Source organism: Stegostoma tigrinum, chromosome 4 (assembly GCF_030684315.1).
Source record: "Stegostoma tigrinum isolate sSteTig4 chromosome 4, sSteTig4.hap1, whole genome shotgun sequence".
NCBI classification, from domain to species: domain Eukaryota; kingdom Metazoa; phylum Chordata; class Chondrichthyes; order Orectolobiformes; family Stegostomatidae; genus Stegostoma; species Stegostoma tigrinum.
Genome location: NC_081357.1, coordinates 28,864,009 through 28,878,092, shown reverse-complemented (window position 1 = coordinate 28,878,092; position 14,084 = coordinate 28,864,009). Strand labels below are relative to the sequence as shown.

General features: G+C 46.4%; 1 protein-coding gene across 2 annotated transcripts in view; it reads left to right on the top strand.

Moving 5' to 3' along the window:
- The first annotated feature begins 1,758 nt into the window (after positions 1 to 1,758).
- Positions 1,759 to 14,084, top strand: part of crybg1a (crystallin beta-gamma domain containing 1a) — a 237,341-nt gene continuing 225,015 nt past the window's right edge. Inside the window, exon 1 of one of the 2 annotated variants that reach the window (XM_048530502.2) lies at positions 1,759 to 2,401. In XM_048530502.2, coding sequence (XP_048386459.2) covers positions 2,115 to 2,401 — 287 coding nt within the window. In that variant the 5' untranslated portion in view covers positions 1,759 to 2,114. The remainder of the gene's footprint in view (positions 2,402 to 14,084) is intronic. The other variant, XM_048530499.2, reaches the window with a different exon arrangement.

Genomic DNA, 14,084 nt, shown 5'->3' with positions numbered 1-14,084 from the left:
CAACTTCAGCCAGGCAGAAGCAAGTGGTGGTGTATGGGGATTGTTCTGGCCTCTGGTTGAGGAAGAAGCCGAGAGCTCTCAGATCATCCTGGTGGGGAATGGAGGTATAGAGTGATTGGACATCCATGGTGAACAGGAGGCTGTTAGGGACAGGGAACTGGAAATTGTCAACATGGTGAAGGGCATCAAAGGAATGGCAGATGTGGGTGGGTAGGGTTTGGACAAGCGGAGAGAGGATGGAGTCAATGTAGGAGGAAATTAGCTCAATGGGGTAGGAACAGGCTGATATGATGGGTCTACTGAAGCTCTCTGGTTTGTGGATTTTTGGAAGGAAGTCTAGGGTTATCAAAGGTTGGAAGTTCGGAGGCAGTGGGGGCAAGATCCCCAGAGGCAATGATGTCAGTAACATTCCTGACAACAATGGCTTGAAGTTCGGATGTGGGGTCATGGTCCAGGGTCAGTCGGAAGAAGTGCCTGAGAGTTGGCATTGAGCCTCTGCAAGGTGTAGATTAGTGCACCAGACTACAACAGCACCACCTTTGTTGGCCGGTTTGATAACAAAGTTAGGGTTGGACCTAAGAGCACAAAGTACAGCAATTTCAGAAGGGGACAGGTTAGAGTGGGTGACAGGAGCAGAGAAGTCAAGAAGGCTTATGTCATGTTGGCAATGAAGAGATCAAGGGCAGGTGAGAAGCCATGGGAAGGGGTCCAAGTAGAAGTTGAATATTTGAAGCACGTGAGGGGTCAGTGGAATGAGGGGAGGAATTGGAGACAGAGGCAGTGTAACAGTTCAACATTATGATGGGTCTGAAATTCATTAAGGTAATTTACCAGGTTATTGCCTGGGCTGGAGTGAGTTGGTTATAAAGAGAGCTTGAGATAGACTGGACATATTTCTAATTTTGAGCATCTGTTTTCCTTCATTTAACAGTCACATTATCACAGAAAGAATCCCTTACCCCTAAACTAATTCTACCCTTGACGACATAATCTTTTATAGCCTAAATTCACAGGATTTTCTGAGCTGTGCCAATGTAGTCAAACCTCTGATACAAGGGATCATCAGTCTCAGAGCTTTTTCTCCACGATGGACTTACATTTTCAATGTTTCTTAAATTAATGTTCAGATGTGTTATGTCAAATTTCTGGGCAGGTGCATGTTGAACATTGAACTCCAGGATCAGAGGTATGAACAATACCACTGCACCACCAAAGCCCTGGGCCAGAAGTCAACTTTCCTGCTCCTTTGCTGCTGCCTGACCTGCTGTGTTCCTCCACCTCCACAGTGTTGACCTCGAACATTACTTGGGTCTCCAGTGACAATATTGCTACGCCATTCTATAGGGTTTCAACGCAAATTTCAGAGGATGGTTGTGATCCATCAAACACTAGGCTCCAGGCTCAGCGCAATCCCTCTTGCCGCATGTCTCTTGTTCCTTGGCAACCAGAATTGGACGTGAGTATTCAAGGTGCACTCTGACCAGAGCAGGGTGGTGACGCATCACCGCATGGTGAGTGCAACTTGGCAATGAGTTACTGAAAAAAATGAGCTTTACCAAGTCCCTTCAGAACTCGTTCCGTTCCATCCTCAGCTACTTCTGCGCTTTCCTGGATTATTCAAATATGAAATAAATATTTGTTATCCTCTTGAGTTGGGGCCAATGCGAAGAGGGGATTGCAACAGTAAAAGAGTTTGGTTATTGTACTCTCCGGACATTTGGTGGCGGTACTTCCATGCAAACAGAAGGCTGGGCCGAAGTGAACCTGTTGGCCGCCAACAGGAGAAAACATCAGTTACCTGTACCGGGAAATTGAAAACCTGGCCTATCGGTGCATTATTTGCAACCCAAGCGTCTCTCTCCACAGACGGTTTCGCAATGCTTGTTTGAACAGCACTCAACTGTTTTGGTTGGCAGTCGAGTTGTGGAAGAGGCAATGCGGTGAGCGGGGGCTCTTTCCTCATTCTGTTTGTTTGTGTTTTTGCTGCGGCAGAGCAGGGAGCGAACCGGTTCGCTTCCAGTCCTGCTGCCTGCAGCTCTCGCACAGCAGCCCTCAGCGGGCACTTCACTGACTGACCTCCCTCTCTCCGTCCATCGGAGTCGCCGCTCAGCCCGATGGACGGCTCGGAAGGGGCGAGCCCACCGCAAAAACGGCCGCAGAAGGGGCTCAGGGAGAGAATCGGCCGCGTCTTCCACCGCAGCAAGTCGGCGGGCGATCAGGAGGGGGACCAGGAAGCCCCTGGGTCCGGTAGGAGCTGCTGCAATCAGGAGCCGGACTCTCCTCCTGTTTCCCAAGTTGGCGGCAGGAGGAGGAGAAGTTGGGGAAGCTGGAAACGGAAGAAAAAGTCCAACGAGCCGTCGGTGATATCGACACCTCTGCTAACCTGGCCGAGAAGCGACATGTAAATCTTTTCTTTTACATCCTCTCTTCCTAAAGAAGAAATAAATTGCTAGGGCTTACCGGGCAGCTAGATTTTTTTTAAAAAAGGAATATACATTTTTGCAACTTCTAGTCATTTATTATAGTTTCTTTCGGGAGAGGTGAATCCACTTTTAACACATGGAGAAGCTGTTGATATGAAAGCCTACAGTTTGATCTGGGGGTAACAAGATGTGGAGCTGGAGGAACACAGAGCAGCAGGGAAGTTGACGTTTCGGGTCGGGACCCTTCTTCACTGTCATCCTGAATGACTATCCCCTCATTCTCAGCTATTGATAACCTGGTCACCGTCCTCCTGAATGACTATCCCCTCATTCTCAGCTATTGTTAACCTGGTCACTGTCCTCCTGAATGACTATCCTGTCATTCTCAGCTATTGATAACCTGGTCACTGTCCTCCTGAATGACTATCCCCTCATTCTCAGCTATTGATAACCTGGTCACTGTCCTCCTGAATGACTATCCCCTCATTCTCAGCTATTGATAACCTGGTCACTGTCCTCCTGAATGACTATCCCCTCGTTCTCAGCGAGTGGAACATGCGCTGAGGGCTATGACACATGGGTTGGGATAGGACAATGCGATGTTGTTATACATCCCCACTACTTCATGCTCTGTAACTCTGTAAGTCTCAGTGCCCCAGGAGTGTCGAAATGTAAATGTATTGAGGCGGCCTGGTTGGCGGGGGTGTTAGTGTTAAACAGACCTTGTGTTTTAAAAGCACAACGGAATGGAAACCCGGGTAAAGGATCAGCCCAATTCAAAGTACAAGTAGCGGAACTCCCCAGTCCTCCCCCCCCAGCCAGAGGAGATCTAATGACTGATAAGTTTATAGCCGCCTCCTCATTCATGTCAGCAAAGTGTAATTACTGCGTATTAAATCCTACAGTCTGCTCGATTCAAACCGTGAGTTCAGGCTCAGGCCGTGGCTGGTGTTAATTGATCGACCGGCGCATCAGCTAGGGTAGGCATCACTACTGAGAGGAAAATCACCAGGTTTCCGCAGGCGGCACACCTCTGCCTATTTCTACATCAAGAGGGGTCGTTGCTGTTCACAAACAGCGCTTATTTTTTTGGAAAGCCGGGTGGATATTAGGCTCCCAATAATGTTTCTCCATGGACTTGCCAGCGAATTTCCTCTGTCCATTTTTTTTGAGACGAATTTTTCTTTTAAACAGACGAGTTTGTTATCCTTTGTTGATATTTAATATGAAAGGCTGCATCATTGGGCCGAGATAGATACATAAGTCCCCTAGACCACGTTAACCCTGCCTTGTAGTTCTGAAAGCCGCGGGAACATAAGCAGGCACATTCTTTGGGAAATTACATAGAGTCTGACCGCTGTCTCAAACATCATCTTGACTAAACCTGCGCTGAGGTGCGCAATTCTGTCTAGTTGTATAGTATATGACTTGTTGGGGCTATTAGCCATTTGCAAGTAATAAATACGACTGAACTGGATGCCTTGCTGGTGGAAAAATTGGCTCGTAACTTCTCTAGTGTTAACGCCAGCTCTCTCAGTTTGAAGACAGCACCCCCTTCCTATCCCTAAACTCTATTTACACATTTATTTTATTATTCATTCTGTGGGATGTAGGCGTCGTTGGCTGGCCAGCATTTCTTGCCCATCTCTAGTTGCCTTTGAGAAGTTGTTGGTGAGTTGCCTTCTTGAACCGCTGCAGTCCCCCTGCTATGGGTCAACCCACAATGCTGTTAGAGAGGGAATTCCAGGATTTGGACCCAGCGACAGTGAAGGAACAGTGATATATTTCCGAGTCAGGATGGTGAGTGGCTTGGAAGGGAACATGAACGTGGTGGTGTTCTCATATTTCTGCTGCCCTTGTCCTTCGAGATGGAATTGGGTGTGGGTTTGGAAAGTGCTGTCTGAGGATCTTTGGTGAATTTCTGCTGTGCATCTTGTAGATAGTACACACTGCTGCGACTGAGTGTCGGTGGTGGAGGGAGTGGATGCTTGTGGATGTAGTGCCAATCAAGCGGGCTGCTTTGCCTTCGATGGTGTCAAGCTTCTTCAGTGTTGTTGGGGCTGCACCCATCCAGGCAAGTGGAGAATATTCCATCACACTCCTGACTTGTGCCTTGTAGAAGGTGGAAAGGCTTTGAGGAGCCAGAAGGTGAGTTACTCACCACAGTATTCCTAACTTCTGGCTTGCTGTTGTAGCCATTGTGTTGATGTAGTGAGTCCAGTTGAGCTACAGATCAATGATAATTCCCAGGATGTTGATATTTGGGAATTCAGTGATGGTAACATCATTTAATGTCACAGGGCAATGATTAGATTGTCTCTTATTGGTGATGATCTTAGCCTGGTATTTGTGTGGTCTGATTGTTACCTGCCACTTGTTGGTCCAAGCCTGGATATTGTCCAGATCTTGTTGCATTTGGACACTGAACTCCAAACCAGTGAGCTTCGGCATTGGTTCCCAAGGGTTAGCTGATATTTCAGAAGGTTCCCTTTCCTCAGGCACTATACCCCCTCCCTTTCAAATCTGCCGCAAACCCACCATCACCAAAAAAATCTTGCCATCTGTTCTTGCAAACCACCATCTATTTCTAACCTCCATTTTCATTCAAGAACCCTTGAATGTGTTGTTATCTTCTAAATTTGTGCCCTAATTCCAGCAAGTCCATATTTGAATCTCTAATCAGGTTTCCAGCTTTGCCAAAGCACTGAAATGGGCTAAATCAAAATCACTGACCCTTTCATTCTTTTTGACTTCTGTGCAGTCTACACCATTAGATTTGTAACCCAGAGGCACAGGCGAATGCTCAGAGGAGATGGATTAAAATCCCATCATGGTAAAATTTAAACTCATAAAGCGAAATCTATAATTGTAAGATAGTCTCAGGAACACAGCTGTCACTAACTATAAAATCCCAGCAGGTTCACTGATGTCTTTCAGGGAAGAAAATCTTACACAGTTTTGCCTCTGTGACTCCTGACCCACAGCAGTTTGGTTGATCCCCGATTGCATTCTAAAACGGCTTTGCAAGCCATTAGTTAAGGGTAATTAGGAATGGGCAACAATTGTTAATCTTACAAATGAAACCCACAACCCATGAATTAATAAATATCAGCAAAGATGACTATGCCATCCTTCTCCGATGCCTCTTTTCTAAAATCCATCCGGAGGGAGGCTCATCAGATTAGCCAGAGACAAAAAAAAACTGCAGATGCTGGAATGCAAGATAGACAAACAGGAGGGTGGAAGTACACAGCAGGCTGGGCAACATCTGGAGGAAAGGAGCAGTCAATGTTTCGGGTATTATCCTTCTTTAGGACTGGATTTGGGGTAGGGGAAGCTGCAGATAAAGCAGGGAGGAGCGAAGCACAATGGTGGTGATAGGTGAATGCTGGTAGTAGGCATGACCTGCTTGGTCGATGGGAGGGATGAATCTGGTTGGTGGCTGGAAGGGAGGGTCAGCAGATGGAGTGGAAGGGAGCCAGGGGATGGGTGGGAAGTCTACTTGAAATTGGAGAACCCAATGTTGAGACCTCTGGGCTGTAGGCTGTCCAGGCAGAAGATAAGGTGTTGTTCTTCAAATTTGTGTTTTGACACTGGAGGAGACCAAAGGCAGACATGTCGGAGGGTGAGTGGGGGCTGGTGTGGGAGGAGATGGGTGGTGACTGCAAGGTTAGGCTGGCTGTAATGTGCCAGGCGAAGATGCTCAGTGAGCTTCACCTGCATACCAGACTACACCTCCTTCCACCCTGTATCCTGCAAAAACTCCATTCCTTTTTCCCAATTCCTCAATCTCAAACACATCTGCTCTGACAAAGAGACATTCCACTCCCAAGCATTCGAGATGTCTGCCTTTTTCAAACAATGCTCTTTTTCCCCTCTGTCATTCAGAACAGCCCTCCACCATGCCTCCTCCATTCCCTGCTCCACAGCTCTTAACCAATCCCCCCGCCAAAATATAATAATGATTGAATCCCCTTGTCCTCATCTTCTACCCCACCAGGCTCCCCATCCAAACTATCACCCTCAAACACTTCTGCCAACTCCAATTAAACCCCACCACCCAGAACATCTTCCACTCTCCACCCCTCTCTGCCTTCTGCAAGGACCATTGCCTTTGCCACTCCTTAGTTCATGCCACACTCCCCACCAACCTCTCCAACCTGCCTAGTACCTTCCCCTGTAACCGGAAAAGATGCAACTCCTGCCCATACACCACCTCCCTCATCTCCATCTGGGGCCCTAAATAGCCTTTCCAAGTGTGACAGAGCTTCATCTACACCTCCTCTAATCTAGTCTACTGCATCCAGTGCTCCTGATGTGATCTTCATTACATCAGTGAGACCAAATGTAGACTAGGTGCCCATTTCACCGAGCATCTTCACCTGGCACGTAATGGCCAGTCTAACCTCCTGATCACTGCCCATGTCCTCCTTCAACACCCCACCCAATTTCCCCCCTGACATGTCCATCCTAGGCCTCCTCCAGTGTTGCAGCAACTCAGAAAGCAAGTTTGAAGAACAACACCTATCTTTTGCCTGGGCACCCTACAGCTGAAAGGACTCAACATTAGTTCTCCAATTTCAAGTAAGCTTCCCCATCCATCCTCTAGCTCCCATTTTAGCCCCACCTGCTCCCTTCCCTTTCTCCTTCTGACCCTCACATTTCCAGCCACGAACTGGATTCATCCTTCTCACCAACCCATAAGGTCAGACCTACTACTGGTGCCCACCTATCACTGCCATTCAGCTACCCACCCTCTCTTTATCTGCAGCTCCCCCTACCCCCAAATCCAGTCCTGAAGAAGGTTGTACCCAAAATGTTGATTTCTCCTTTCCTCCAGGTGCTGCTTGGCTTGCTGAGTTCTTCCAGCCTCCTGTTTGTCTCTCATTAGATTAGCCATCCAATCATACGCAGAAAATCTGTTGCGTTGTCTTTTCTTCCTGCCACTGTACCTTTGGAGGGCTCCCCTTCTATTTCTCATCTATGTAATTCTTCAATAACTTCAGAATCATGATATCAGTTTCCAAATATACACTGAAATAATTTGTCTACCACTTCTCATAACTCTTCCATTGGCTCTGTTGTCAGTCTGCTCACATGCTGCACTGCAATTTCCTCCATTTAAGTATTGGAAGACTGTGGCATTGTCTTAGAACATAGAACGTAGAACATAGAACCCAGAACAATCGCACAGTGCAGGCCCTTCAGCCCATGATGTTGTGCCGAACTTCTACTCTAATCTTAAGAGCTATCTAACCTCCAGCCCTACCTTATTCTATCATTCATATGCCTATATAATAGCCATTTAAATGTCCCTAATGAGACCGACTCCACTACCCTCTCTGGCAATGCATTCCACACCCTGACCACTCTCTGAGTAAAGAACCTACCTCTGACGTCTCCTCTATATATACATCCACTCACTTTAAAACTATGCCCCTCAGAAAAGCTACCTCCACCAGAGAAAAAAGTCTCTGGCTGTCCACTCTGTCCATACCTCTGATCATTTTGTACACCTCTGTCGAGTCACTCTCATCCTTTGTCGTTCTAAAGAGAAAAGCCCTAGCTATCTCAACCTTTCCATGTAAGACCTTTCCTCCATTCCAGGCAACATCCTGGTAAATCTCCTCTGCACCTTTTCCAAAGTTTCCGCATCTTTCCTGTAATGAGGCAACCAGAACTGGACACAATAGTCCAGATGAGGCCAAACTAGGGTTTTGTATAGCTGGAGCACAACTTCACAGCTCTTGAACTCATTCCCTCTATTAATGAAAGCTAACAGACCATACTCCTTCTTAACAACTCTATACATCTGGGTGGCAACTTTCAGGGAACTGTGGACATGAACCCCAAGATCCCTCTGTTCCTACACACTGCCAAGAATCTTTCCATTAACCCTATATTCTGCTTTCAAGTTTGTCCTACCAAAATGAATCACCTCACACTTTTCAGGGTTAAACTCCATCTGCCTCTTCTCGGCCCAGCTCTCATCCTCTCAATATACCTTTGTAACCTAGAACAGCCCTCCGCACTATCCACAACTCAACCCACCTTCATATCATCTGCGAAATTACTAATCCACCCTTCCACTCCTGGATGTGAGTTTGCTCGTTGAGCTGGAAGGTTAGTTTTCAGATGTTTCATCACCATTCTAAGTAACATCATCAGTGAGCCTCCGATGAAGCGCTCATGTTATGTCCCGCTTTCTGTTTATCTGTTTAGGTTTCCTTGGGTTGGTGATGTCATTTCCTGCATTGGTGATGTCATTTCCTGTTCTTTTCCTCAGAGGGTGGTAGATTGGCTCCAAATCAATGTGTTTGTTGATGGAGTTCCGGTTGAATTGCCATGCTTCTAGGAATTCTCGTACGTGTCTCTGTTTGGCTTGTCCTAGGATGGATGTGTTGTTCCAATTAAAGTGGTGTCCTTCCTCATCTGTATGTAAGGATACTAGTGATAGTGGGTCATGTCGTTTTGAGGCTAATTGATGTTCATGTATCTTGATGGCTACCTTCCACTCCTTCATCCAAATAATTTACAAATGCCCCCTCGTCTTCAGCTGCCATCACAAACCTCCATTCAATGTTATCGACAACATTTTGCTCCTATACCATTGTTGGCCTCAGATCTTTCCAATGTTCAAATTCGCACTAAGTCCTCCTTATACATCTCTACTGTCCTACCTCACTTCACTGGTTTCCCAGTATGGCAAATTTAAAATCATTGTCCTTGCATTCAGATCATACCTTGGTTTTGGATCCTGTCTGTCTTTCACAGCTCTGCAGCCTACCAGTCTTGGAATTCTGAATTCATAGAATTCCTGCAGTACAGAAAGAAGCTATTTGGCCTAGAGACTCTGTACTAAGCCTCTGAACAGCATTACACCCGAACAGCATTACACCCAAACCCATTCCCTACCCTATCCTCATAACCAGGCATTTACCAAGGCTAATCCACACATCCTGCAATCCCAATACACTATGGCGTAATTTAGGATGGCCAATCCAACATAACCTGCATATCTTTGGAATTTGGAAGGAAACTAGAGCACCCAGAGGAAACCCACAGAGACATGGAGAGAGTGTGCAATTTCCACACAGTCACCCGAAACTGGAATCGAATGCAGATGCCTAGCACAATGAGGCAGCAGTGCCAACCACTGTGCCACCAAAATCTTATTCCCTGGCTGGGAACTGTATCCGGACCACAGCAGTGAGAACACTGAATCCTAACGACTAGACTACCAGGAACCTCTGATCACTTCCTCCTGTCATCTAACAGTTGTTAGCCATGTCTTCAGCTACCACTTTCCCAGTGGCTCAAATTCCCTCTTGATCCTCTGCACTTCTACACTTCCCTCTCTTCATTAATGCCTATTAATCCCCAATTCTTTGAACAGATTTCAACAGATGCTGTCAACAGCTACCATGCCATATCTATCTTGTGTTAACTCTCTAATAATCATATGCTGTTTCCCAAAGTATTTTTTAAACTAGGCCTGAAATTGTGACGGTTAAAATCCTGATAAACAAGTTGGTTACTTTTATCAGATTGCTAGACTGTAGCTAATTAGCATTTGAAGTTGCTGTATTTGCAAATCAACTGAATGTGAAACGTGGAAAAGATAGCCCAACCCTTATATTTGATTACGGAAGGTTGTGGCAACTTAACTGGAGGCAGAAACCCGATGCGATGCAGACTGTGGCTACACATTTGTGCTTATGGCAGTGTGGGAGATTTGATTCAGTTCAGAGATCTGTGTGTAACAAAACCTGCAGAAACAAAGATTATAAAGACAGTATGTAATTGGTTTAGCCAGTTCTTGGTGGTAATACTGCAGTCGCTTAGTCAGAAATTAACAGGTTTAAGTATTATTCCCAAGACTTGAGCGTATAACTATATTGACCCTTTACTGCAATGCTGAGTGTGAGAAGGGTCACTGGACTTGAATCGTTAACTCTGTTTTCTTTCCCACAAATGCTGTGTGACCTGCTGAGTTTCTCCAGCAATTTCTGTGGCTTGTTTCAGAATTTTCAGCACCTGCAGTTCTTTGCTTTATTATAGCTGAGTGTGTATTTCTGGAAGGGCTGACTTGCAGATCAAATGCTAAACCAACACACTGTCTGTGCTATCAAGTAGACAATAAAGATCTGATGCCATTATTTGAAGGAGAACAGAGAAGTTGAACTAGGGCTGGGTAGTTAACAGTGTACTGCAGTCCCTACCCTCCTCTATTCTCTAGTTTAAAGATTGGTAGGGTAGCCTGCTCCCCTTCCAGATTGCTGCCAGTTATGAGCCAATTGAAGGTTCAGTTAAAGCAGGACTTGTGTTCTTCAAACCCAGCCCTACCTCAGCAGCTATCTAATATCTGTAATTGAACCCAGCCCTGCTAGTGAGTCTAGGTTCACATTGGGCCCTTGCATCACTGAAAGGAGAGGAGGGAAATCTGGGTGGTTTACACCAACAACAGGACCCTGTGATAGGCCCATTAAGGAACAACCACCCCATGCTTATCACCAGTTCCCTTAGGCATAGGTCTCTCTCCTGCTGCCAGTTAAATCATAATAAAATGTGAGGCTGGATAAACACAGCAGGCCAAGCAGCATCTCAGGAGCATAAAAGCTGACGTTTTGGGCCTAGACCTTTCATCAGAGAGGGGGATGGGGTGAGGGTTCTGGAATAAATAGAGAGAGAGGGGGAGGCGGACCGAAGATGGAGAGAAAAGAAGATAGGTAGAGAGGAGAGTATAGGTGGGGAGGTAGGGAGGGGATAGGTCAGTCCAGAGAAGACGGACAGGTCAAGGAGGTGGGATGAGGTTAGTAGGTAGATGTGGGTGCGGCTTGGGGTGGGAGGAAGGGATGGGTGAGAGGAAGAACAAATCTCCCCTTCCCTCACCGCATCCCTAAACCAGCCCAGCTCGTCCCCTCCCCCCACTGCACCACACAACCAGCCCAGCTCTTCCCCTCTACCCACTGCATCCCAAAACCAGTCCAACCTGTCTCTGCCTCCCTAACCTGTTCTTCCTCTCACCCATCCCTTCCTCCCACCCCCAAGCCACACCCCCATCTACCTACTAACCTCATCCCACCTCCTTGACCTGTCCGTCTTCCCTGGACTGACCTATCCCCTCCGTACCTCCCCACCTATACTCTCCTCTCCACCTATCTTCTTTTCTCTCCATCTTCGGTCCGCATCCCCCTCTCTCCCTATTTATTCCAGAACCCTCTCCCCATCCCCCTCTCTGATGAAGGGTCTAGGCCCGAAATGTCAGCTTTTGTGCTCCTGAGATGCTGCTTGGCCTGCTGTGTTCATCCAGCCTCACATTTTATTATCTTGGATTCTCCAGCATCTGCAGTTCCCATTATCTCTGATGCCAGTTAAATCATTGTGGTAGCAGGATGAGGCCCTTAATTGGGCAGCAATTGTCTCAGTTGAGGGTGTCCTCAAAGAACCATCGAATCCCTATAGTGTGGAAGCAGGCCAATTGGCCCATCAAGTCCACAAGGTTTGAGTGAAGATTTGTAGCTCGGGTGCTGGTTGTAGATATTGACATGTTCGTAGAAGCAGGAGGTTTGATAGCAGACATTTTGCTAGGTGATATCCTCCGTGTTGTGGTACCTCCTGTGAAGCGCTGTTGTCGTGTGTTGTTTCAAATTCATATGGTTTGGTTTTCGCTGCTTCCAGTAAGTGCAGGTTCCGGCTGTGCATTGTAATGGTCAGTACATTGGGTCTAATCAACAAACACTAGTTCAGCAAGTTCTACCGTCCAGTGATCAAAAATGCCCTCAACCATATCTTTTGCATTTCCCGCACTTCTGCCCTCAAATCTCCCTTCCACCAATGAAAATAAAGACAGAGAGCCCCTAGTCCTCACGTATCACCCCACCAACCTTCGCATCCAGCGTATCATTCTCCACCGCTTCTGCCACCTACAATCCGACCCACAACCAAAGAGGTATTTCCCTCCCCACCCCTATCTGCCTTTTGTAGGGACCACTATGTGACTCCTTCATCCACTCCACACGCCCTACTCATCACATTACACCCGGCAACTTTTCCTGCAATCACAGGAAGTGCTATACCTGCCCCTACACTTCCCCTTTCACCTCCATTCAAGGCCCAAAGCAAACCTCTCATATCTGACCAGGGTTCACCTGTACTTCCTATAACTTGGTCTACTGTATCTGTTGCTCCCGATGTCATGTCCTCTACATTGTAAGACCAAGCGTAGTCTCAGAGACCATTTCATAGAACAACTGTGCTCTGAAGCGACAAACGACAACACCTTCCAGTCACCAACGATTTTAACTGCCCCTCCCACTCCCTGGGTGACATGTCCATCCTGGGATTCCTCCAGTGCCACAATGACACCACATGCAAACTGGAGGAGCAGCACCTCATATTCCACCTTGGGAGCCTACAGCACGATGGCCTGAAGATAGAGATCACCAGTTTTAAGATCTCCCCATGCCTGGGCTCATCCCACGTCCAGCCCTTCCTCCCATCCCTGCCTCCTTGAAGTGATTCAACCTGACAATCTTTTCTCCCACCTTACTGACCAATTCCCTATCACCATCCCACTTACCTTCCCCAGCCCACCCCTCCTCTCTATTTATTTTGGAGCTCACTTCCACCTCCCCATTTCTGAAGAAGGATCCCAACCGAAATGTTAACTTTCTTGCTCCTCTGATGTTGCCTGGCCTGCTGTATTCCTCCAGCTCCACACTATATTGTCTCGGACTCCAGCATCCGCAACGTAGTCACTTTTTATTGCCAGTTGTCGTGCGTAAATCACCACAAGTTACTTTTAATTTGGACACTTATTAAGAAACCTCACAGGCAATCAAACACTGTAACAATGGTTTAAACTTTGGCACGTCACAACCAAAATAAGATCCCTCAAGTAAGCAAGTTAAGCCTCACATTTCAACTTCCTACTGCCTGATTTAATGATGGAAATTAGCATTGATTTCAATCAACAGTGTCTGTCTCTGGAAGTGTCCAGCATTCAGCCCTCATGCATTGCTTTTTATCCAAGTTCTGCTGCTGAATTGTTCTGGTTTATTGCATAAAAGCAATGTGTACAACTGAATTTGGTCAGGCATAGTTACTAGGATCTTTGGGAACTAGATAGTTTGGATATATTTGCTCACTCTGAAATCTAGACAGGAGCTCCTTCTCTACGAAAACAGGCTGTGTGTGATATTAACAGAATGGATGGAGCCAATGTAATTTGAATGTTAACATTTTCAAAATCTATTCCTTATACAGCATTTCTCCCTAAACATTTATCCCCATATTAACCTATTGTGTAGTCTAATGTATAACTATGTTACATTTACTGCTTTTTCACCTACCCCAAGTGTCTGAATCCAATCTGATGTTGCACACGTTTTTCAGAATGCACTCTCTTCAGAATTGGTCAATTGATAGGTCTCTTTCTTGTGGACTGTTGGCCATGGTTCTGATCTGTGGGTTTTGCTTTAATCTCTTAGATATCCTTTGCAGAGGACATTGTTCTTTGTAGATGTTTATGCAGGTCCATTATGTTGAATCTGTGAATGTTTGTTTGGCTCCCATGGAGTTGTATTCAACTCATCTCATGGATTTATTCATCCAGCTGGTCTTCTTCAGTTGCCTCTTTTGTATGTTTAACTGGTAATT